Consider the following 22,105-nt stretch of genomic DNA (forward strand, 5'->3'; position numbering starts at 1 on the left):
GGAAAACTGTGCCTAAATAAAACAATTTCATTTCTTGTTTAGCTGACTATGGAGTTCTACAGTCTTGTATAAACAATGATAAATGCTCTTGGCTTATTAAATGCTAAATCCACAGAAATCATCTTTAAATCAGTACAAGAATGTTGCACTCCAGAATGTTCAAGGTGGCCAGGTTCAGGATCTCTTTTTTTCAGGGAACTTCTGAAATCCATTGCAGAGGATCCAGTGGAGGCAGAGAGAAGTGTGGGATGAGTGTTTAGTGTTTTGTTAAACCTCCCCTTATATTTTCACCTGCCTTCTGATATTTGTTAGCTTGTTATTTTCAAACTGCTACCACAGTACCATAGTGGACTTGTAGCTTCAATGTAAGTCAGGACTGATAGCCAGGGTGACCAAATTAGTCCAGTGAGCACTTCCAGAAAGTTGTCAATGTATTTTATGCCCTTTTCCTTCTTAAATGCAGGTCTAACAGGCACAATAGTATGTCTGATCTTAAAGGAAGTTACATTCCTAATCAGGTTGAAGGGATTGGTTTAAATATAGCATGAAAAAATTTGATGTTGATACAGAAACCGCATGTTTTCCTCCTGCCACCTCAGCAGAAAGGCCAAATGTGTCTCAGATAATTCTCTTCTGGCTCTTGTTTTTGAGGATTTTTTCTCATCCACCCTCTTTTTCTCGCTCTAGTAAGGTTATATAGCATAAAGCAGAAATTATTGGTGGTTGTGCAAAAATGTTATCCAGCTTCTCACAGGGAGGAAAAAAGCTCTTTGCCAGCTCCTTTATCTTTTTGCTAGAGCTGCTTGGCTTTCCTTTAAAACTAAAGTTGACCCATAATTTTGTCTTTTATTTGTTTATAGTTATGGGTAAATCTTTACTTTCCAGCAATTCGAGAAGCCTGGAATGGAGACAAATCCAAAATCACTCCAGTGGAAACTCTAGTGGTGACAATGGTTTCAGGAGCAGTTCACTGGAAGTGAAAGCTGAGCTGTTAATAGCAGCCCTTGAATATCTGCAAGTATGACCCAAAGGGGAGAATAAATACTTTGGAACAGTGAGATGCTTCTGTATCATCACTTGAAATATGAACCCATGAAGAAGGATATTAATTGGCTTGATGAACGCTGCAAGCTGTATGTTTGCCTTGCAGATAGGACTTGGTTGACTTTGACGAGGCTTGACTGTTCTGGGTTGAAAACTGCATGAATTTTTTTTAAAGGCTTCCACATCAACATGGAGGAGGTGATTCAAAGTATAGATTGTGGCTGTGCTGGAACTTTGTAGGTAACTCCAGTGGAAGTGAGTGTCACTGAGTTGCTTTTTGCCTCCTTAGCAGATTTAACTTGGTTTTTCCTACTTTCTTCTGAAAGGAAGAGGTACTAATTAGGTGACTACAAAAGGATGACAGTTTCTGCAGGAATTATCACCACTATCATCATGATGTGGAATCATTAGGTTGGAAAATACATGTAAGATCATCAAGCCCAACCATGAACCCAGTGCTGCCAAGCCCATCACTAACCCATGTCCCCACATGCCACATCCACGTCTTTTAAATACCTCCAGGGAAATCTCCAGGGTCTCAGTGCATCATACTGATCAGTACTCTGCCTCTTTCACATCATGTCTAGTTTGCTTTCCCCAGTACTAAACTTTACGTAAGTACAACCAGGCATTATCTGGTTGTACTAAACTTTACAAGTGCACACTACCAGGCATTATCTCGTTGACAAGGACAATAAGGCAACCCCACCACAGCTGGGTGTCACAGATACGACTAAAAGTGGATGTGGGGAATCCATGAGGTAACTGAGCTGAGGTTTTCACAGCAACAGGAGGAACAGAAGAATATAACGTAACAAATCCGAATTTAATTCAGGATCCAGCAGAGCATGTGTAATACTGATATAATTACAGCATACCTTTCAGACCTGTAACAGGGAGAGGTAGTGGAGAGAGCACCTAGAGGCACAGTCATTCCCCAAGGTCTCACTGAAAGCCACAGGATGACAGGACTTAGTCCTAAACTGCGCCAGGGGAGGTTTAAACTGGACATCAGGGGAGTTTCTTCACAGCAAGGGTGATTAAACACGGGAATGCTCTGCCCAGGGTGGTGGTGGAGTCACCATCCCCGGAGGTGTTTAAGGAAAAGACCGGACATGGCACTCCGCGCTCTGGCCCGGTTGATGTCCGGTCACAGGTTGGACTCGCCGGTTTGCGAGGACTTTTCCAGGCTGACTGATGCTGTGACTCCGCGGTGAGAGCCCAGGCGAGGGCTGCGGGCAGGAGCGGGGTCTGGAGGCAGGAGCGGGGCCCCTGGGCACAGCAGCACGGCCGATCCATGTCCTCCAGCCGCTTCCCGCCTGGCCGGGCCGGAGGGCGGAGCGCCCCTTCCCCGTGACCGCGCGGCTCCTCCTCCTCCCCTCCCCGCTCCTCAGTGCCGACGAGTAACCTGGATTCCCGGCCCTCCTACTCCCTTTCTTTTTTTTTTTTTTTTTTTTTTTTTTTTTTTTTTTTTTTTTTTCCTTCCCCCCTCTCCTCTCCCCTTTTCTTTTCCTCCTCCCTCCCCTGCCCTTCCTCCTCCCCTTCCCCCGACAGCATAGCCGGGGCTCGGGCTCGCTCCTTCCCCCGTGCCCACCCCTGGAGCCGCCGCCGCCGCCTCCGCCGCCGCGCACGGAGACATGTACCCGGGAGCCCCCTCCGCCGGACCCGGTGAGCTCTCGCCCGGGTTTGTCTGCCTTCCCCGCTCCCCCCGGAGCGGCTCTCCCGGCCCGTGTCCGGCGGGGAGCCCCGGGAGCCCCCGCCCCCCCTGGCTGGGGCCTGGCTGGAGCGGCGGGGGAGGGAAGGAGGGTCAGGGCGCCGCCGCCACCTCGGGCAGGGCCGCGTGTCCGGAGGCCCCTCTGAGGGGAGGGTCGCCTTCTTCCCTGCCGCGCTCCCCCCTCGCTCTGCCGAGCCCCGAGGCCGGCACGGCTCCTGGGGTCTCCATTTCCTCGCTCCCGGTTCCATGCCGGGATTCCCGGCTGGCCGCGTGTTCGGCGGCGGCCGCGGCGCGATAGTTGTGGCTGTGGAGGTGAAGCGCCCGCATGTCGGCGGGGCTGGAGACAGCCTGCACACGGTGTCCTCAGGATCGCTCTGTCGTGCCAGCAAATCTGGGAGCAGGGGAAAGGGAGACGTGCAAAGACGGGTCAGCCACTCTCTTAGGGAGGTTTGATAGCACTTCGGGGAAATACAGGTTACTCCTGTGCGAGTTGGTGCAGTTCGTACGATACAATGTTTCTTTTTCGTTTTTAGCGTCAGGCTGTTTGTGTGGTGAGAATTCTGATGTAGGAACAACAGTGTTTGGGTGACTGGCACCTAGTTTTCTTCTAGAAAAGTTTCAAAATAAATGGAACTTTATTTCGTGCCGCTGTTCTCAATGGTTTTGCGTAAAATTTCTTTTTTTAGAGGGGTAATCTAGCAAAGCCTGGTGTAGGGAAATACAGGACCTGTAACTGAGATGTCTTTTACGGCTCCTCCTACAGATGCTTCTGTAAAAGCATTCATATCTTGGGATCCACAGTTAGGTGCTGGCTTCTTTTTTTTTTTTTTTTTTTTTTTTTCCCTCTGACTTGGTTCTCTTGAGGAGGCAATAATCAAGAAAGACATTCAGGATGATTATTTTCCTCTTGAAGTCCAGCTCCTCTGTTTTTACTTTCTCACCGGGCTCTTGATAGTACAGCAGGCAGGCATGTCCCTACAGCTCCGTGTGTCCTGACTGATGTTAACAATCTCATGTGTAACATCATTTGCACATTTCAGTACCAGTAACTATGTAGAACTAGAGATGCAATCCTTGGGTGGTTTCTGCTGTCGGGTTCTCTTGCTCAGGCACAGGTTCTCTTTGAGTTTACAGGTGCTTGTGGTGGCCCACGTCGGGCTGTTGCTGTGTTCACCTCCTGGTGATAGGTCTTGTTCAAAATTGTGCTTAAGGAGACAGATAATTAAAAATGTTACCAGCATATGGGCTGAGAGTAGTTTCATGTGTGGGAGTCTCTTTATCTTTATTTACTCTGTATCTGATCCCACCACTTTCACGTGGATGCCGTTTGCCATCAGGGACCGTCATGTTCGGTGTGAAAGAAAATGTTTTCCCTTCCTGGAACAACAACTTCTTAACCTGGGGCTCCTGACACTGCTGTACTTTCCCCAGGTTCTGGGTGGCTTTGTGTTGTCCCTGGTGTGTGTCTCGGGCTCCTGCTGCTCTGCTGCCTCGGGCCAGGCTCATCTTGTGTCTTGTTTACTTCCGAGTTTATCAGTGTGGCTCGGCCCTTTCCCCCTGTGCGGCCCTGGCTGTGCCGGGGTGGGAGCCGTGAGCTGCTCTCCACATGGTGAGTGAGGCTCTGCTTCCTTCCTGTGAAATCATCCACGGACAGCCTCAGCAGCACGGTGGCTTCTGGCAGCCCAGGCGGCTTCCTGCTCCGCTCCACACACCAGGCAAGGCATCTTGGAGATTTTTATTGGAGTGTGGCTGTTCTGTGAACCAGCCTGGGAGCAGGGACTGTGAAATCCCCCTGCCACATGTTAATCTGCAAACTACAAAACCACCGTGTGCGAAATCCTGCTCGGAGGGAGAGAGCAGAGGTGTGGTTTACAACCCCTCAGCGAGCCAGAGCTGCTGTGAACACACGAGAGCTGCAGCCTCTCCAGGTCTGTCAGCACATCCTTGACACCAGGCAAAGGCTCCATTCATCCCCGCTGGATGTGGATCCCGCTCTGGACGCTGCTGATGTGCAGGAGTTGCTTTGCTCTCCCAGCTCCCAAACTGGACTCTGCAGCCAGGCCAGTCTAAGGGTGCCCCTGGTGCTGGCCTCCTGCCAGAGGAGCTGCTCAATTTGCCACAGGGTTTGCTATTTTAGTCTTAATTCTTTTTCTGTATCAAGCAAGTTAGGAGGCCATATCTGACTGATTTCAGAATGTTATTGCTGAAGGTGGAAAGTTTGTTCAGACCTGCTGTTATGTCAGGAGTAACATGGGTTTTTATACACGAAGGGATTGTCATGAAACCACTGTTTCCATAAATGGGAAATTAATGATCCCTTTTTGCTTTTTCCCAAATACTGTCTGAATTAATAATTGTCTGAATTCTTGACTTGCTGTTGAATTTGCTGTGGCATTGTGTCCCTACCTTTTTTTTTTTTTTTTTTTTTCCTTCAAGAAAATGTGAAGAGTAACAAATCTGAAAATCTGAGAGGGAATTCTTTTTTAAAGAAAAAGCTTGACACTGCTACTTTTTGGTGTACCTTTTTTTAGAAGGACAGAAAAATCTCAAAATCACATAATAAAAGTGTTGTCATTCAGTTAAAAGACTTGATTAGAAACTGCATAAACTTCTGGAACTTGTACTTCTAGGTGTTAATGCATTTATTAATTCTAAACTTTGCACATCACAGATTTCTCTTTTTTTCTTTGAAAGGATATTTGGTTTTGCCTGATGCTGAAGGTCCTATTTTATTGTTGAAGTAGCAGTTGCCTGAAAAAAGAGTGTGAAGTTGATTATAGCTTTGCATGTGAAATATCAACTTTTTTTCCCTAGCACAAAACCCACCTTCATTAAATTAGTGGAACTAAAGTTATTTTCTTGTCATTTAGTTTTAAGTTGCCCTTTAAAAACTGTGAATAGGCTGTTGAAACTTGTAAGTCACTTTTGCTTTTCAGTGCAGGTACTTGTTTTTACCTTCCATAGATTTTCTTGAAGATTTTGGATGTTGATTCTCTTTGGGAGTCTTCAGTATTAAAATATGGTGCAGGGAAGGGTGTGCTCCTGCCTTAACTGGGGTAGTAGAAATGGCAATATCTTCATCTGGTGGAATTCAATCCACCAGTGTCCTTCCTCTTAGCTTGTGTCTCAGTGGCAGCAGGAGCTCCCCTGTACCTCCTACTAAAGGTCTGCCCTTCTCTTCTTAAAAAAGCTTTTTCTGTTCTCTTGGGGGTAGATGTCCATGGACCTGGTCTCACTCTGCTGCTGGTATCAGAGTCATCCAGTTTCTCTGGCTTAATTTTAGACCCTAAATTAATGCTGAAACTCCTTGTAAGCTGCCACACAAAGGGGAGGGAATGAAAACTCCATATACAGCCTCTGCCCTCTTCGTTTTTGCTGAAATTGAAATTGCTTTTGGCTAAGTTACAGCCTACAAAACACAGTGTGATTTTTTGAAATGCGTTGTTTTCATGTCCAGTATATTTCCTGAGGAAAAGAAAATTCTATATCATTATTTTGCCTCAGATAACTGTGTTGTCTTCAGGTGGCTTAAAGATGAGGTGGTTTGATGGAAGGATAATTAGTGGTGTCAGATGTGGCACCAAACTTCCTCCTTTCCTTGGTGACCTGAACTATGCTATTTGCTATTGAAAAGTGAAACACCTTTTTCAGCAGTGATTCTCTCACTGACTCTGTGGTTACATAAGATTTTTTGCACTTACTTTTACTTCATCTTGAAGTTTTTTCACTTTTGCAGAATTGCTGTGTGCTTGTGTGTCCTTAGTGGTGCATTGGAATGTACAGAAGCAGTGCAGAGGAACACCCAAACCTTCCTGACTTCCAGGAAAGATCTTGTTTCACAATTTGTAGCCCTTCCTTCACTGCTGCTACCACCACCAGTCTGCCTCTCTTTCACAGGAGGGTGGAAAAGGCATATAAATGCTTTAACTCAATAAAATAAAATGCCTTAGATGATCATCTGATGTTCTCATACCCCTTAGAACTGTATAGCAGGGAGAGATTTCTCCATTTCAGAAACCAGCCCTTCTAAACACCTCTGGCCTTCCAGAAATTGCAGAGATCAGCTGACAGACACAGTAAACCTGTGCTAAATTGACTTTGCAAACACAGATTAGGAACTTTACATGTCTGATAAAAGTCCTGTTCGTGTTGGCTAAGCCCGTCCTGATGACAGTTCCACAGAACTTGTTTGTAAGGCCTGTCAAAATTTTGGTGTTTTACTTCCCTTACTTCATGTTTAAGCAAAATACTTGCTCCTGGTTTTAGTTTCTAATACTCAGCCTACCAGAAATTATTGCTAAATCTCTAAACGGAGAAAAGTCAGCCTCCAGTATCTTATTTTTGGTAAGTTATGAACTAGAGAAAAAAAAAAAAAAAAAAAAAGCTGGTGGAAAATATTACGTAGTTTTAACTGTAGTGGCTGTGGGTAGGGATCTGTTCCATGCATTGTCCAATTAATTTGTTTTAGTATCTTGCATCCTTTCTGATGTATTCACAAAGCAGCCCACTAGAATGTGAAATGTCCCTTATCCTATTGACTAGGGAAGCACAACCCTTTCGAAATCAGTGCAAAGGGATTTTTTGTTGTTGGGTTTTTTTTCCCCCACATATATTGTAATACACAAATTTGAACTTAAAAATTTTGTTATACATTTTATGCTGCAGAAATTGGGAAAATATCAGCCCCAGGTAGATTGACTTTATGTGGTGTCTCTCATGTTTTACACCAGAGCTGTAACCTGTGGGTGCCCTTGGTAGCCATTTCTAAGAAGTTGTGCTTTCAAGAGACTTTCTAGTACTGTCCAGGAAGTGGAGTTTTTTTAAATCCTCAAGACTGAGGTGATGCCTCTATTTTGATATACTCAGGAGTGTTTCAATCTGTGGTGTCTTTTCGTCTGTGTAGTGATCACCACAGATTAGTGCAATTCATTTTAACCTCTCTGTTTTTAATTGTTTTGCTTTTATTGTTCTCTTTTCAGAACAAGATTTGGTGCTTTCAAATAAAAAGTTTTTTGTGTGAGCATTATTTAATCTGTTTCTGCACTCTGCCTTTGCATTTCATATGAAGCAAAATTACTTCTCCTAAATACCCTGCTTTGTAGCTGTGCTGCAGCTGTGGAGCCATGTGGTACCTGGTAGAAAAGCTCAGGCTTTCTAGGAAAGGAAGTTTTGTTTGGGTTTGTTTTTTACTGTATGACTTCACAAAACTGGACACAGCCAAGGTGGAAACAAACGATTGATTTAGGTGGGTAAGTACTGTGGATCCTGGCATAGGCTAGTCAGTCCAAAGCTTGCTTTGAGGTTTTTCTTTTGAATTGGGTACTCATTGAGCTGTCCACAGTGCTACCAAATTTTGTTACTATTTGGGTTGTGAGAGGGATTAATTTATTTTTTTTAATCACAGGTGTGGTGAGAGTAATTTGTTCTCTCCTATTCCTGTTGTATTTTTTGTAGTGCTGCTCAGTTGTGTTGTGTCTTGTTGTATGAGAGTTTATTGCCACCTGCAGTGAAGTTTCTGGGGACCAGGTCCCAACATTAATAACTCTGCAGTCATGCAGTCTTTGTCTTTGGGAGAAGCATTAAAATATTTAACTTTTCAGAGATGCAGAATAACTTTGGTTATGGGCTCTACATCTGCAGTTTTGAGCTCTACAGTTTTTCCCAAAAGCTCTCCTAGCACAACCTGATTGAATTCCCTTGTACAAGCTGCTTTATAATCAGAAGGTGGAGAATATTCTTAATAAAATGTGTGTAAGTGTGAGGACTGTGTGTTTAAACAGTACATGAATTTAATGTCTCGTTGTGTCACTTCCAGCCTGTGCTGGGTGTGACAAAAGAAGATGCAGAGCAAAACTGAAGTTTTTTGTTTGTTTGTTTGTTTTGTTTGTTTTATTTTGTTTTGTTTTTGTTTGTTTGTTTGTTTTTTCCTTTTTTTTTCCTTTTTGAGAACTAAACTATTCTCGGCATGTTATCTTGGGAAGCTTGAAAACACACTTCTGACACTTCTGTGTATCAAGGGATATTTATGATTTTGTATATAGTCTAAGAAAAAAGTAACTCTTCTGTGGCCACTGAGGAGCTGCCTTGGCAGGGTTGGACACCATGGGTGGCTCTGTTTGAGCTGCTCATGTCAGAGGTCAGAGTATTGCAACTTCTTGTCTCAGCAGTGCTTTTTTTATCTTCCTAGTTTAGTCACAAAATGTACTCAAGAGCTTATTAATGTGAGAAAATAATGAAATTTAAATTTTAATTTAGTAGTAGGAAGTGTGTGTGGATGTGCCAATTTAGATTTATTTTAAATAAGCCAATTTTAGAAGAATTCCCAAGAGTGAAGGTTTCACTGGCTTAGCTAGATCAATCAAAAATTGTTTGAAGTTAAACCTGTCATGTAGATGAATAAAGCTTTAAAACATAATTATTACTGGGGCCTGGTTATATACATTCTGAAACTTGTTTAGCAAGTGTTTGCTATTGAAGGATGGGTGTCTATTCATACTGAGGGTGAATTCCTGTCTAAATGTTGCTCTGTTCTTGACTTTGATAATGAACTTATTTTATTGTCCTTTCATAGAGCTTGTGGTTTGCACTGAATGCTCCCTTTCTACTGTTTTTTGTGGGCTTTTTTAAATCAGTTTCTCTGTTGGTTGCACACTCTTGCCCCATCATACTCCTCCATCACCTCTGAAATCCTCATGGGGGATAAGGCTTTGGGAGAGCAGGGGTTTCTCTTGTTTGTGGTTTCTAATGCCAGTGAAACCCAAGGTTTCTCAAATAACACTACTTGTCAGCTGCAGCTCTGCTGACTTACATATTTCTGTTGTGAAGTCTACTGAGAGGCATAGGTTTGAAAAGAAAACCCAAAAAAACACTAACCCTCCAAGCCGCAAGCAAAACAAAAATGAAACAGAGAAGAAATCCAGGTTCATTGTAGAAATGACAATGCAGAAGAATTAATTTCAGCACTTAGTGAAGGAATGCTTAGGAATAACACATAGGGATTCAGAATATTTGCATGAGGGTGTGTTGTTTAAAAAGTCAGAGCTTCTTTGAGAAGGAGGAATCTTCCCGCCAGGGAAAGGAAATGAAGCTTTGTTGTCTGAGTCTCGTTATGTGATAAGAATACAGCAGTGGTGGGTTTTTTCCTAATGGTTTGACTTGGAAATTCCCTTTAATATCAAATTTCAGGGAGGCCTCTCTGTAGCAAACTTTTATGTGACTTTTTTTTACCTTTCATAGCTGAGTTTTAGTTTGTATCAAGTAATATGAGAACATCAGTTGCTTACAAGAAGCAGGTGGAAGAAAAAACCCTGAGGTGTAATGGAAAAAAAATTCTGATAGGGAACTTCTGCTGCCAGCCTACACTCTGTGATCTCTCAGTTATTCCACTATTAGGAACCTGCATTTTGCCCTCTTTGCAGTGATGCTGAAAACCACAGCCCTATCTCTGGAAACCGCAGGAGATACTACTGCATGCTGAAGATGCTGCTACAGCTGCTTTCACTGTCTGAAGTGATAAAATAAAGCATAACCTCAGCTCTTAACTGGGAATTTTTCTGTTCTGAAACTGAACCATGGGAGTGTTCATGTCTTTGTAGATTAATCTAGTGTGGGTATGGGAAAAGAATTTTTTTTTCAGGGAAGACATGACTACTTCTGAGTTACAGCTCAGTTAAAGTTGAGTTTTGTATATTAAAAAGTTTTTAGGAATGAAGACAACTTAATTTTTATTTTTAGTTTTTGCACAAAAATGCTGCTAATCTAAGTCTGTGGGGGTATGAAATGTGCTTGCAAAGGTACAACTGAAAGCAGAACCATCCAGGCTTCTTTCTTTAGTTAGCTGAGGACAAATCACTTCTGTGTTTCATTAAGTTGTGCACAGGGAACGTGGATCTGGGCCCTCTGTGGCACCAGTTCCCAGCTGGTGAGGAAAACCATGGAAAACCATGCCAGTGGCCATGGAATGGAGCCTGAGCCACTAGAACTCGTTAATTCACTGGAGCTGGTGTGCATGTGGGCACTGGTGGCTCTAAAAATGCAGGAGAGGCATGGGGTGTGATGGTAGGGGAAGGGAAAAGTGTTGGGAGAGCAACACTGCTGAGAACTCCAGCTCTTGTTCAGGGGGTTTAATCTATCCACCATCCACTCGTGGGCTGTAATGCAGAGACCAGCTCTTACTATTTCTGAGGAAGGAAAAAAAAAATCTCTGAAAGCCTGAGGTGTGGAGGTAATGGAGTGTCAAGGTGAGCTGTACAGTTCTCCTGTCGTTGTGTGATGGCAGCTGGTGTGTGCAGGAGGTGTTGAAGTACCTGATAATGGGGCTGGGGCCGTGTACCCCTGGCTGAGCTCAGCTCTGCACCTGGCAGCAGCTGATTTACTGGGGCTCTGAATGGAATTGCTTATCTGTCTCATGTTCACACCAAGTAGTGATGGAAACTTCAGGCTGTGTGTTACAATTTTTGGGAAGGTCAATCCTGATGTATGAAGAAGTCATGCGTTACCAGCCTTGTAGTGACTCAGAACAAAAGGAAAACAGGTAAACACAGTGGAGGGTGGGTTAGGCCGTTTCCTACACGTCTGTGCAGTTCCAAGTGCCAGGTAGTACAGAAGGAGAGGGAGCCCCTTTACTTTCCTAACCTAAATGCAAACAAGGGGTAAGGGAAGCATAATGTGGGATGGTGAATGTGAAATTTCTGGTTTTACCTTCTTTAGAGGAGAAGCAGCCTGAAGGGAGCAATAGGTGCTAGTAGGTGGGTTGAGGGTTTTTTTTTTCCTCTTAAAAGATGTGTTTATTCACTTTGGGTCTTTTGAAATGGCAAAGAACAGAGATTGTATTGAATGGAGGCATTGCTCTTTATGAATGCAGAAAATACCATTATATTCTGTATTTCAAATGGTTAGGAAAAACATCTGGAATTAGTTCAACATCATTTTCCAAGGCATGGAAAAGGGAATGAATCACGATGGTCAAATGTGATAAATAGCACTAAGAATGTTCTCTATTTCCCCCTTCATTGAGTAGAGGTTTGTCTGAAGATGGAGTTATTTTGTGCTTTGAATTCACATTTAACTTCAAACTGGGCTGCTGACTTGTGGGTAAGCCGTAAGCATCCCTCCATTGTTTGGATGAGGCTCGCTCTTTGGGTGACTTAATTCAAACTGCAGCTTGTAATTAAGAGCATTTCTCTGTGGCCCTTCAGAAGGGTTGTGGGAAGACTTGGTAAAATTCCATGGGATTGGTTAAGGCACCTGGTTTGTGAGCACTGAGGATGGAAGTTCTGCATTTTGGGCACTCCAGTGGTGCTCTGCCCCTGCCCACCCCACTTGTACGTGGTGAGAAGCAGCTTGTTGGTATTCAAAAATTTGGAGGCTGACTTTGAAGGTCAAGGCTGCAAGGAGAATGTGGGAGGAAAGCAAAGTACTAACACTTGTTGTCCTTTGCTAGTTGACATTATCCAGAAGCAGCCTGTGGGCTGGAAAGAACCCTTCTTAGTTTCTTGTCTGCTTCTTTCTGCTGGAGCCTTGATCTCTTCCTCTTCAGTTCTTTTGTTCTTACATATTCTTTGAAGTATGGTCCTGACTTAAAAGCAAGCTGGGTTGATGTTTCACTTCTCCCTTTGATCTGTGACTGCAGCTCACACCGTTGGTGTCTGGGAGTGATTCTGGTCTCCGTGGATCACATCACTCCTGGCTCTCTGAAGAATCATGTCTGTATCTTACAGAGGTCAAAAAGACATCAGGGTAACCAAGGGAGCTGCAGATCTGTAACTGACTCTTTATTCCAGGCAAAATCATCATAGAATGGGTTGGGTTGTGTAGGACCTTTAAATACCATCCTGTCCAACCTGTCTGCCATGGGCAGGGACATCTTTCAGTAGGTAAAAGGGTTGACTTGAGAGTTAATCTTGCTTGAATTCTTTCACAGGAAGTGACAATTATTCAATAAAATGATGTTTGGAGTAGTCTACTGAACATAATGAGATTACAGTTATGAAGGCATTGCTGTTTATCTGGCACTTACACTCTCTGTTGAGGTATTTGGTTTCATATTACAGCACTAAGAAATTGGATACAATCTGGCAGAGTTGCATCAAACATCTCAGTAGTCATGCAAGGGACTTAAAATATGACCAAATACGAGGACAGCTTGTTCATTTTTGCTCATCCGTTTTTTTTTGTAGTCCACCTTGGCATGTGCAATGACCTGTGGTTAGAAAGTGTGGTAGCTGCCCACTGAGAGACCAGAAGAACCTTTAGAAAGAGGTTTTGTCAAAAATGATAACTGAAAATCTGATTACATCATCTCCTCTGCTGTCCTTGTGGTTTGTTGAAGTCTTGGAGATTAATAGATAAGTCTGTAACATTTTATTTTTGTTGTGCATCATCTAATCAAGAACTTTATAGCTTGACTGAAGAGCTTCTGGTTTCCATGCTCTAAAACATCCTTCATAAGCAGCAGACTTACAGGTTCTATATAGATTCCTCTGCCCCCCAAATATCAAGGGACTAGGAGTTGCAGCTTTGGGTTTCCCTTATCTCACAGAGAACACTGCCAGCCTCTCTCCTATCGTTCCCTAACGGCTCTTAACAGCCAGAAGTTACACAGAACTTGAAGATGGCCCCAAGTTTTTCTATAGTTGGGTCCTAAAAAGAAAAGGCTGAAATCCCTTGGTTTTTTTCTTGCTCTGACTGTGTATGTGTGACTGAAATACATAAAAGCTCTGCACAGATCCAGTCAAGGATCTTTACTGGGTATTTTCCACATTCTTTCTGAACTCCCTCTATTACTGGTAGTTATTTAACTGTTTGTGGAAGTCCTGTTTCCCCTGGTATGGGGTGTCTCCTCTCCAAGTCTCCTTTTCTCTCACTTCAAAGAGCACTTCCAGAAGGGGGCATGACCCTTTTGCAAGCCCTGTGACAGGGCACAGGGGGAAGGAGCAGGTGGCACACCGGGAGAGGTGAGGGGAATCAGGTGTGTTGAGCCTTAGGACGAGGAGGGGAAGGGGGGGCTCTTCCAGCTTCTCCAACTGGCTCAGGGGACCCTTTGGAGCAGACAGAGCCAGACTTGTGGTAGGTGCACCAAAACAGGGCAGAAGCTGGAGCACAGCAAACTCCAGTTGAGTAGAAGGCAAGTTTATTTTACCATGGGGGTGGAGGTGTTGTGGAAACTTCTGTCCTTTAAGATATTCAAAACTTGACAGCTCAGCCTGGTCTCTTCCCACCTGTGTTATTCTGTGCTCACGATCCTCTGCTCCTCTGCAGCAGCTGCTGGAGGCTGTTCCTTTGCCAGTCTTGGCTCTTTTTAACCTGATCGTGATGAACACATTTCTCATTTATTTATTTCCTGCAGTTCTGGAGGCAAAATAGGTGCTCAGTAGTTGAGGACAAGTTATTAAATCCCCTTTTTTTGCCCAAGGAGCAAAGATTGCATCCTCACTGGATCTGTGTGATGGCATCAGTGGCTGACCTGGAGGCAGCAGTGAATGTGCACAGTGGTTGTACCTAAAACACCTTTAGTGATGATCTGGAAGAGCAGCCCCATTACCTGATATTGGACACCTTAACCCAAAGTGGTGCTTTCAAATAAAGCTTCCTTCACTTTAGTTTCATTTAGAGATTATATATTTTTAGAAAAATGGTTTTCGAGAGTCTTCCCCTTGGCAGACGTAGCCCAATGCTAAAACCTACTGAGAGTTGTGAAAACATCACCTGATTATTAAAGATGAGTTGGGACTTGCCACACAAGGAAACTTATTGATATAATTGCACTGGTGCAATTATGCTCAGATGATTTCCTGTGTCGACAAGCCCTTCCATGCAACTCGTTTGTCCCCTTCTTATTTAGTAACTCATTAGGCCTCTGACTGCACTTTAAAATTGCATAATTCTTTGCTAAAAAATCTCCAGTGTGCAAGTTTAATGCTGACTGGCAGCACTTCCAGCATGCTGAGCAGGCCAGCAGTTAAGCTTTAAAAAATGGTGAAGGACAAAAGAAGTGAATGCTCCAAGTCTGGGAAATGTTTGTGGAGCACACGGTCCTGAAAAACCATCATTGCATAATTGTGTGGGGTTTGGAGTAGAAGCTTGTCAAAGTGTGTGGCTCATTCACACCTTTTATAGACTAGGAGTGTCTTGGCCTACTCACTCCCTGAGTCACTTTTATCTCTGATTTTGATCCTCACTAATGTGCAGGAATAAGAGCAGCCAGCCTTGTACTTGCAAATAGTTTTCAATTAGCAAAAATTATTTCTACTAACACAGCATTTCTGTGATTATCCAGCTTTCCTCTACCACCACCTTTCCCCCCCGTCTTTTGACAGAGTAATTTTGCTTGATTGCTAATTTTATTTCATAAAACTGCCACAAGACTGTTATTTTTCTGAGATCTGTCTTTTCCAGATTTTTTTTTTGTAGAAATTGCTGCTTTTAAGATTGGTAGCTATGAACATTTAGTTTATGTAGATGGGATGAATTATAATAGGAAGTCTGATTTCTTTCCTGATAAAAGCCTAAAGACAGCAGCATATGGGCTCCTCATTGTTCCACACCCAGCTCACCTTAATTTACACCTTGAAAATGGGGCTCTTGATGGTCTCAATCATCATATCAAGGCTGAAATGTTCTCATTATGCATTTTATCATCTGGCAAATGAGTGAAGAGCTTCCAACACTTATCACAGGGATGCTCCAGTTTATTAGTCTTTCATCTTTTTCCTAATCCCTTCTTTCCTTGACAGCACTTTAAAAGTAAAATCCAGGAATGCATGTAGCTTTTCCAAAGCTTTGAAATACTGCCTCCAGAAGCAGCATCTGTGTCCATGAAGGCGTCTCTGCATGAATTTTGGCAGGTTTCCTTGGGCAGGGCATCACTTCCAGCTCAGATGTCCAGTGCTATGCTCTCTAATACACCTCACCAGGCTGCAAAGGCTTCCTAGTAGGAACCTTGGCACTAAGGAAAATATTCCTGTATTGATACAGCTTCTGTCACATTTAAAAGTGGGTGAGTGATGGGAATTCTGCAGGAGTGTTTGAGCAGGTTGGTTGAATCTCTTTGAATGCAGCAATTGTACCTCCTGATCAAGGCTGAAGGCTTCTGTCATGTTTTGATAGGAGGTCAAGCCTTATTTCTCTGTTCTGTCAGCACCAAATCCAGTATTTTGTGATTCTACCCTTCATAGCTTGCTTGCTGTAATAAGTTCTACACAAGATAGTTTTGATTTTTGCTTTCTTAATGTGAGGCAGGAATCCAAGAAGTGAATTCAGCTCAGTGGTTGCAGTATTTAGTTTTTCTCCCCTGGTGTTCAGTTCCCATCCCTGAGTGCTGTAGTTGACACATCCGTGTCTGTTTCAGGCGGCAGAAATGTAGGTTGAGCCCTTATCGGGTCACTGCTGCTGTTTAATAAACACTACTTATCTCCTTGAAGCAACACCCTGCCCTAAATAAGTTTTGCCTTGGGAGTTGAGCCAGAAATAGCTTCCCCCCACCTTTTTTTTTTTTTTTTTTTTCTTTTTTTCTTTTTTTTTTTTTTTTTCTTTTCTTAAATTGGATCGTAAAACCCAAATAATTGAAAAAAAAAAAAACTGTTTAAGATTAAATGGAGGGTGGCAGCGGTCCTGCTTTCTGGGCAGCTTGGTGTTTTTTTATCTCTCTGAGTAATGCAGGTTATAAAACTGCCTTCACATCTTTCCCCAGGAGTCTCTCAGCATTTCATCCTATTCTCAAAAATGGAGCTGAACCCTCACTTTTATTCACTGTTTGTCACTAAAACTCCAGTGGTGTTGTTGAGCAATGTGTGTTCGTGTTAATCCCTGAGCACTTACAGACAGGGCTTTGCTACGCCCCTGGGAAGCTCTGAACAAACCCATTTTAAAACAGAGGGAAGATGTATTGCTTAATAACAGGATTACTTAATTTGGCAGCATGGCTTGTGGGGTTGTGTGTCCCCTTCCATCGTGCTTCTCTTTATACTTCCAATTTTTAAGTTTAATATTTTTGTCATTTTGAGAATTAGTCATGATGTACCAAATCTGGCAGAGAAGAGGAAGGGCAGTGGAATTAGCGTGTGGCAGTAGATACAGAAGTGTTAGAAGGCATAAAAATCATCAGGAAGGAGAGGGGAAATCAATATATTGATAACAGTTGGCCAGGTAATAGTGGTAAGGGAATGTGGAATGCAGAGTGTGGATAACAAGAAACGGAACTGTTAAAATACAGGAGCCTGGACAGAAAATTAAAATAATGGGTGGTGTTATGGGAATCATGGAAATACACAAAAATCACTGAATTAAGTTAATGACTAGGACATAAATTTCAAATGAGAATGTTCTGTTATGGAAAGATGGAAATAAAAATGTGTGCAGTGGTGATCTGTAAAGGATTCAGCAGCAGAGTCAATGAAAATGTATATGGTAGACAGATTATTTTAAGATTTTGGTGGGAGTGGGGGGTAGAAGCGATGGCAAACAGCATTCTGGAGGAGTAGAGGTGGCTGCTTTGTGCTCATCCTCCTGATCAGATTTGGAGGAGGATCACAGAAACCTTTGGTGTATTGCAAGTGCAAATACTTGTGGGAGTGTTTTTTCTGTTACTTCCCAGCCGTAGTGAAAATGCTCTCAATAAACTTCGTTAGGTGTCCAGAGGATTCTTTCCACCGAATGACACAGACAGTGTGAGTTTGTCACACCAGCCAGGGGGATGTGGTGACTGCAGGGCCACCTGAGCGGCTTAATCACCATCAGAAAAACGTGAAGTCAACAGAGGGCCTGGAAGTGTTGGGGGAAGATGAAAATTGATGTCTCAGAAGTCAGGATGTGTAGGAATTAATAAAAAATAAAAAGGCAAAGGTTGAGCAGAATCAGTGAGCTGGCTGCTTTGTCTTGCCTGGAGGGATGGAGGTGGGTGAGGTCAGATGCAGAGGCAGCAGGAGTGGGTTACAGATAAGAGCTGAGGTGATATCTGGCTCCATTCTTCAGAGCAGCTGTTGACACTGCAGAAGCAGTGTGGATGAATAATACTCAAATTAAAATCGCTATCTTGCCATTGAAGGCAAAACTGAAGTACTGAAACATGAAGTTTTAGATTATGGAAATGCAGATCTTCAGCAAGCAGTGACTTTAATGTATCAATTAAATTACTGTTGGAGAACCACAGTCTTTAATAGCAATGCTTATAAAAGGAAGGGGAAAAAAGGAAATTGGATTTCAGTACCCTGAATTAAAAGGGTGGGTGCTGTAGAATATGTTTGGGAGACAAGATCAGAAACAAGATTTTCAAAAAATAATAACAAAACCCTCTATCATTTTCCTAGTGTCAAATCTGAATAAGAATTTGGTGCATGGGGAAATTGGTGCTGACTGTTAATAAGGTGGTAAAAATAGGGAGTGTCATGGTTTGAAAGCAAAATGAGTGAGAGGCTCCAAGTCAGAAATATAATCTAATACGAAAAAGGTAAAAATAAAATAAATGCGATAACACAAAGGACCACTGGCAGAGTCAGAATACAACCTGAGCAGGATAGTGGAAGCAGTCCAGATGAGATGGTCTCCCTGAAGCAGTGATCCTGTAGAAAGGTCTGGTAGCTCTGCTCCTCTGGGAATCCAGTGGGTAAGTGCTGCTTGCACTGTCCCACATACCAGCTTATATCCAGGTGAGACTGTTTGGCTCCTCCCCCTGGGCAGAGCATCTCACAATGGGATGAGGAGTGTGAAGTGGGTCCTTGCTGGCCCATTAAACAGAGATAACTCCTGGAGGGAGTTACCTGTGAGTCATGGGCAAGGCACTGATGGGCCATGAGCAGAAGAGGCAGGGGCTTGGGAAAACACTGCCCCACCTGGTTTCAAAAGTTCATGAAGATGGTGATAGAATAAATACTTTGTGTACATCGTACTACACTGCAACTCAGGACAGGGAGATACTCATGAGTGGGAAACTGGCCTTGGGAAGTGTTGAGGGGTAAAGTGGGGAATAGATGCTACTAATTTTGGGAATGGTCTTATTATTTCATTAGCAAACTCTGCATAAATGTTAGGAATAAGTATGTGAAATGTCATGGAGCTGTAGAAGGCATTATCAGAAAAAGGAGAATCTGAGCATCATTCAGAAAGAAGCAGGTTAATAGATATGGATTAGAAAAGTAGATATATTAAAGACAATATAGCTGGGAGTGAATAGGGAGTTGGGAGATGATCATAAGCAACTGAAATGGGTGCTCATGCCCTGAGTGGTCACTGGATGGCCTTTACAAGGCAGTGGTACAGCAGGCAAAAGCAGTCTAGGGCTCCTTAATCTGTCTTTTTCACTAGAGAGATGGAAGCCCCAGTGTGGTTATCACTTCGTCTTCTCCAGGAAGAATCACTGGAAGGATGAGATTGATGAATCCTGATTTATGAGCAGGGACAAACAGAAGGAGTATAGACTCGAATTTAGTATTAAATGGATATTTGGTTTAAATCCAGAAGTACAGTCAGGAGTACTCCATATGAAGGCCACCAAATATAGCCTGCCAACAAATAAATAAAAATGGAAGGACATTTTCTGAGCACTAGAGCATCACAGGTCTGGAACAGCTTTCCAGTAGAGAAAGGCAAGGTGGAAAAGTGGTAACTGATTTGGTAATGAAGGGATGTGAATTGTTTCTGGTGCTAGCAGGGAACTGAATTTGATAATCTTAGGAAACCACACCTGGATTCTTACATAAGTAATGAGAAACCTCCTGGGTTATTTCACATGTGAAGATTTTGCTGCAAGTTGTTGTTGCTCCAGAGCACAGAACACCTGAGCACTGAGGCTGCAGGAGTTTTGAATACCCAAGCTGTCACTTTACACAGTTCTCTGTGGATTTTTAGTGGACTTTCCTGGATTGAAACAACAGCAAGCAGCCATTGTGCTTCTGCTTCACTTTGAGCAACAGCTGATGTTTGAGCTCAAGAACTGAGCACAGCAGCAGTGGAGTATTTGCTCTGTTTTCTGTGTGAAGGAAGCAGTAGGATATAGTTTAGTTCTAATACAGGATTTTGCAGAGAGCTGCAGCATGGAGGAAAGTGGTGGAAACTCCATTTTATAGGTGTTTGCTCAAATAAATGTGGTTAGATCTGTTTGAAAATGAAGATTCTTCCCTGCAAGGAAGGTCTTGGTTCTTTGGCTTCCTCTTGGCCTGTGAAATTCCCACCCAGCTGACTTGTGGTATAGGAAAATGCAACTGATTTTTTTTTTTTCCCAGTAATTGGGGCTAGGAAATACAATAAATTATGAACCAGCATGAGAAAGAGAAAAAAAGATTAATGGTCTCCTGGAAGCAGGGTTTGGGCTTTTTAAAAATTTTTAATGTTGTTTAAAAAGTCATGCTTTAAATGTGCTGGGCTTCACTGGTCCAATAGCCTGTAAATTTGCTGAAATGTCAATTTGGGACAGCTGATGGCTGAGTTGTGTTTTCTCTCTCTTGCAGTGCTTACACCTCCTCCCCCGTTGCCACCACCAATACAGGGATATGCCTTTAAACCTCCTCCTCGACCAGATTTTGGCACTTCTGGGAGAACAATCAAACTGCAGGCCAACTTCTTTGAAATGGACATTCCTAAAATAGATATCTACCATTATGAATTGGATATAAAGCCAGAAAAATGTCCTAGAAGAGTTAACAGGTAACATGGCACTTTGCTTTTCCTCAGTTTTTTTTGCAGTCTTGTTTTTCTTTGAAAAAGCTGAAGCCAGGTGCCCTCACTGATGTCTGGAAAGATGTGTTTGGCTTTAATCAGGGATTGTACTGATCACTTCCATTAACATGATATGCATATCTTTTTTGTTTTTTTCCTCCAAGTCTTTGGTTGGATTGATTTTGTCAGAATCTTAAGATGCTGCTGATTGAAGCCACTGGTAGCAGGTGGATAAGCTGTATTAGCTCTGTTGAAGCTGTGTCAGTAAAACAAACTTGATAAAAATGATTTATTATTGCCTGGTTAAATACTGGAGTGTAATCGGCTGAAGCCCTGCAGCTCCTTTCTGAGCTGGTGCCACCAGCTTGTTTTCCCACCTTTCCCTGCTCACGAGAGGAGGCAAAACCCATTTGTTTGTGGGAGAGGATTATGGAGTTACTGAAGCAGGTAAGAAATTATCCTTCATCAGTAGATGCTATATAACGGAAAACTATGCTCCTGAAACAGCTAGCAAGGTGCAAACACGGCTCAGCTGTCCAGGGAAACAAGCAGCCAGGTCTTGCATTTGGCACCTGTGCCCTGTTGGAGTGTGCAGCTTCATTGACTTGAAAAAGAAGCGGCACTGCCAGAAGTGAAACTTGAGAATGAGACTTGGCATCGACTGGAAACCACAAGTGTCATCATCATAACTACACCTTGACTGTAAAGGATTGGAATGGCCTGTTTATATATTCAAGAGCAAAGCTTTTCTTTGTTAAAAAAGGTCACATGGGTGGAATATGCAGTCATGAAAATAAACAGTGTGGAGTCAAAAAAGCCACCTGAAAGCCACAGATTTCCTAGTGTGAATTAATTAACCTGAGGGCATTCTCCATTGTTACACCAAGGAGTTGGTAATGATAGTGTTTTCACACAGCAGCATCACTGTGCTTTGCTGCCCTGTTGTTTGGTTTTTCTTCCTCTTGTGATTTATTTTATGTTTAATTTTTCAGCTAGTCAAGAGCTGAGGTTAATTTTAAAAGCAAACGTTGTTAAGTGTATGAAGCTGAACTCTCTTCTTGCCCAAGGGTAGCTGCTGATGTCACTGAGATGCTTTCCCTGCATTGGAGCACTGCAAAACACTCGGAGCAGTCCCTTCTTTCATAAGGGGAGCTGTGAGAGCTTTGCTTTCCTTAACTGCTACCCCTGCCACCACTGCAGCTCTGCCCAGCTGCTGCTGCCTGATCCATATTGCCTCTGCAGCTCCTCTGGGAGCCAAGTGCTGCTCAGCTCAAGTGTGTTTTCTGTGTCAGCACCTCCTTTACACTCCAGTGTGGGGGTGCTTGCCACAACACCTAAAGCAGTTTTTCTCACTGGAAAGGCAAATTCTATTCAGTAGCAAATTCTTCCTCCAGTGCCAGCTAATGAACTGATCTGCTTGGTCAGGTTAGTCACTCCTCTTGTGACAGGAGCAGATAGAGATCTGCACACATGAAATGCCTTTTGCAATAAGCAGTGATGCCATGGATGCATTCTGCAGTGGTGTGGTGGGTGTTTCTCAGTGCACTGTGGTAGGAATACAATTTGGATTCACATACTGAAGTGTGTTTTATTTCTTTTGAGTGCTTACTGTAGATGTACCTGTACTCACCTGCACCTGGGTTTTTGTGAGCTGTGACCTTTTTGTCCTATTTCTGTGTGTGCAAATATACATATATA

At 43.1% G+C, this 22,105-nt stretch overlaps 1 protein-coding gene across 2 annotated transcripts in view; it reads left to right on the forward strand.

Annotated features, from left to right (window-relative positions):
• Positions 1 to 2,062: 2,062 nt before the first annotated feature.
• The window catches only part of AGO2 (argonaute RISC catalytic component 2), a 48,187-nt gene continuing 28,144 nt past the window's right edge, over positions 2,063 to 22,105 (forward strand). Inside the window, exons 1-2 of one of the 2 annotated variants that reach the window (XM_083859555.1) lie at positions 2,063 to 2,712; positions 20,200 to 20,395. In XM_083859555.1, the coding sequence (XP_083715681.1) occupies positions 2,682 to 2,712; positions 20,200 to 20,395 (227 nt within the window). In that variant the 5' untranslated portion in view covers positions 2,063 to 2,681. Of the gene's footprint in view, positions 2,713 to 20,199; positions 20,396 to 20,571; positions 20,855 to 22,105 lie in introns of those variants that run through there. The other variant, XM_083859556.1, reaches the window with a different exon arrangement.

This window comes from Zosterops lateralis (genome assembly GCF_965231275.1).
Source record: "Zosterops lateralis genome assembly, chromosome: 1".
NCBI lineage: Eukaryota > Metazoa > Chordata > Aves > Passeriformes > Zosteropidae > Zosterops > Zosterops lateralis.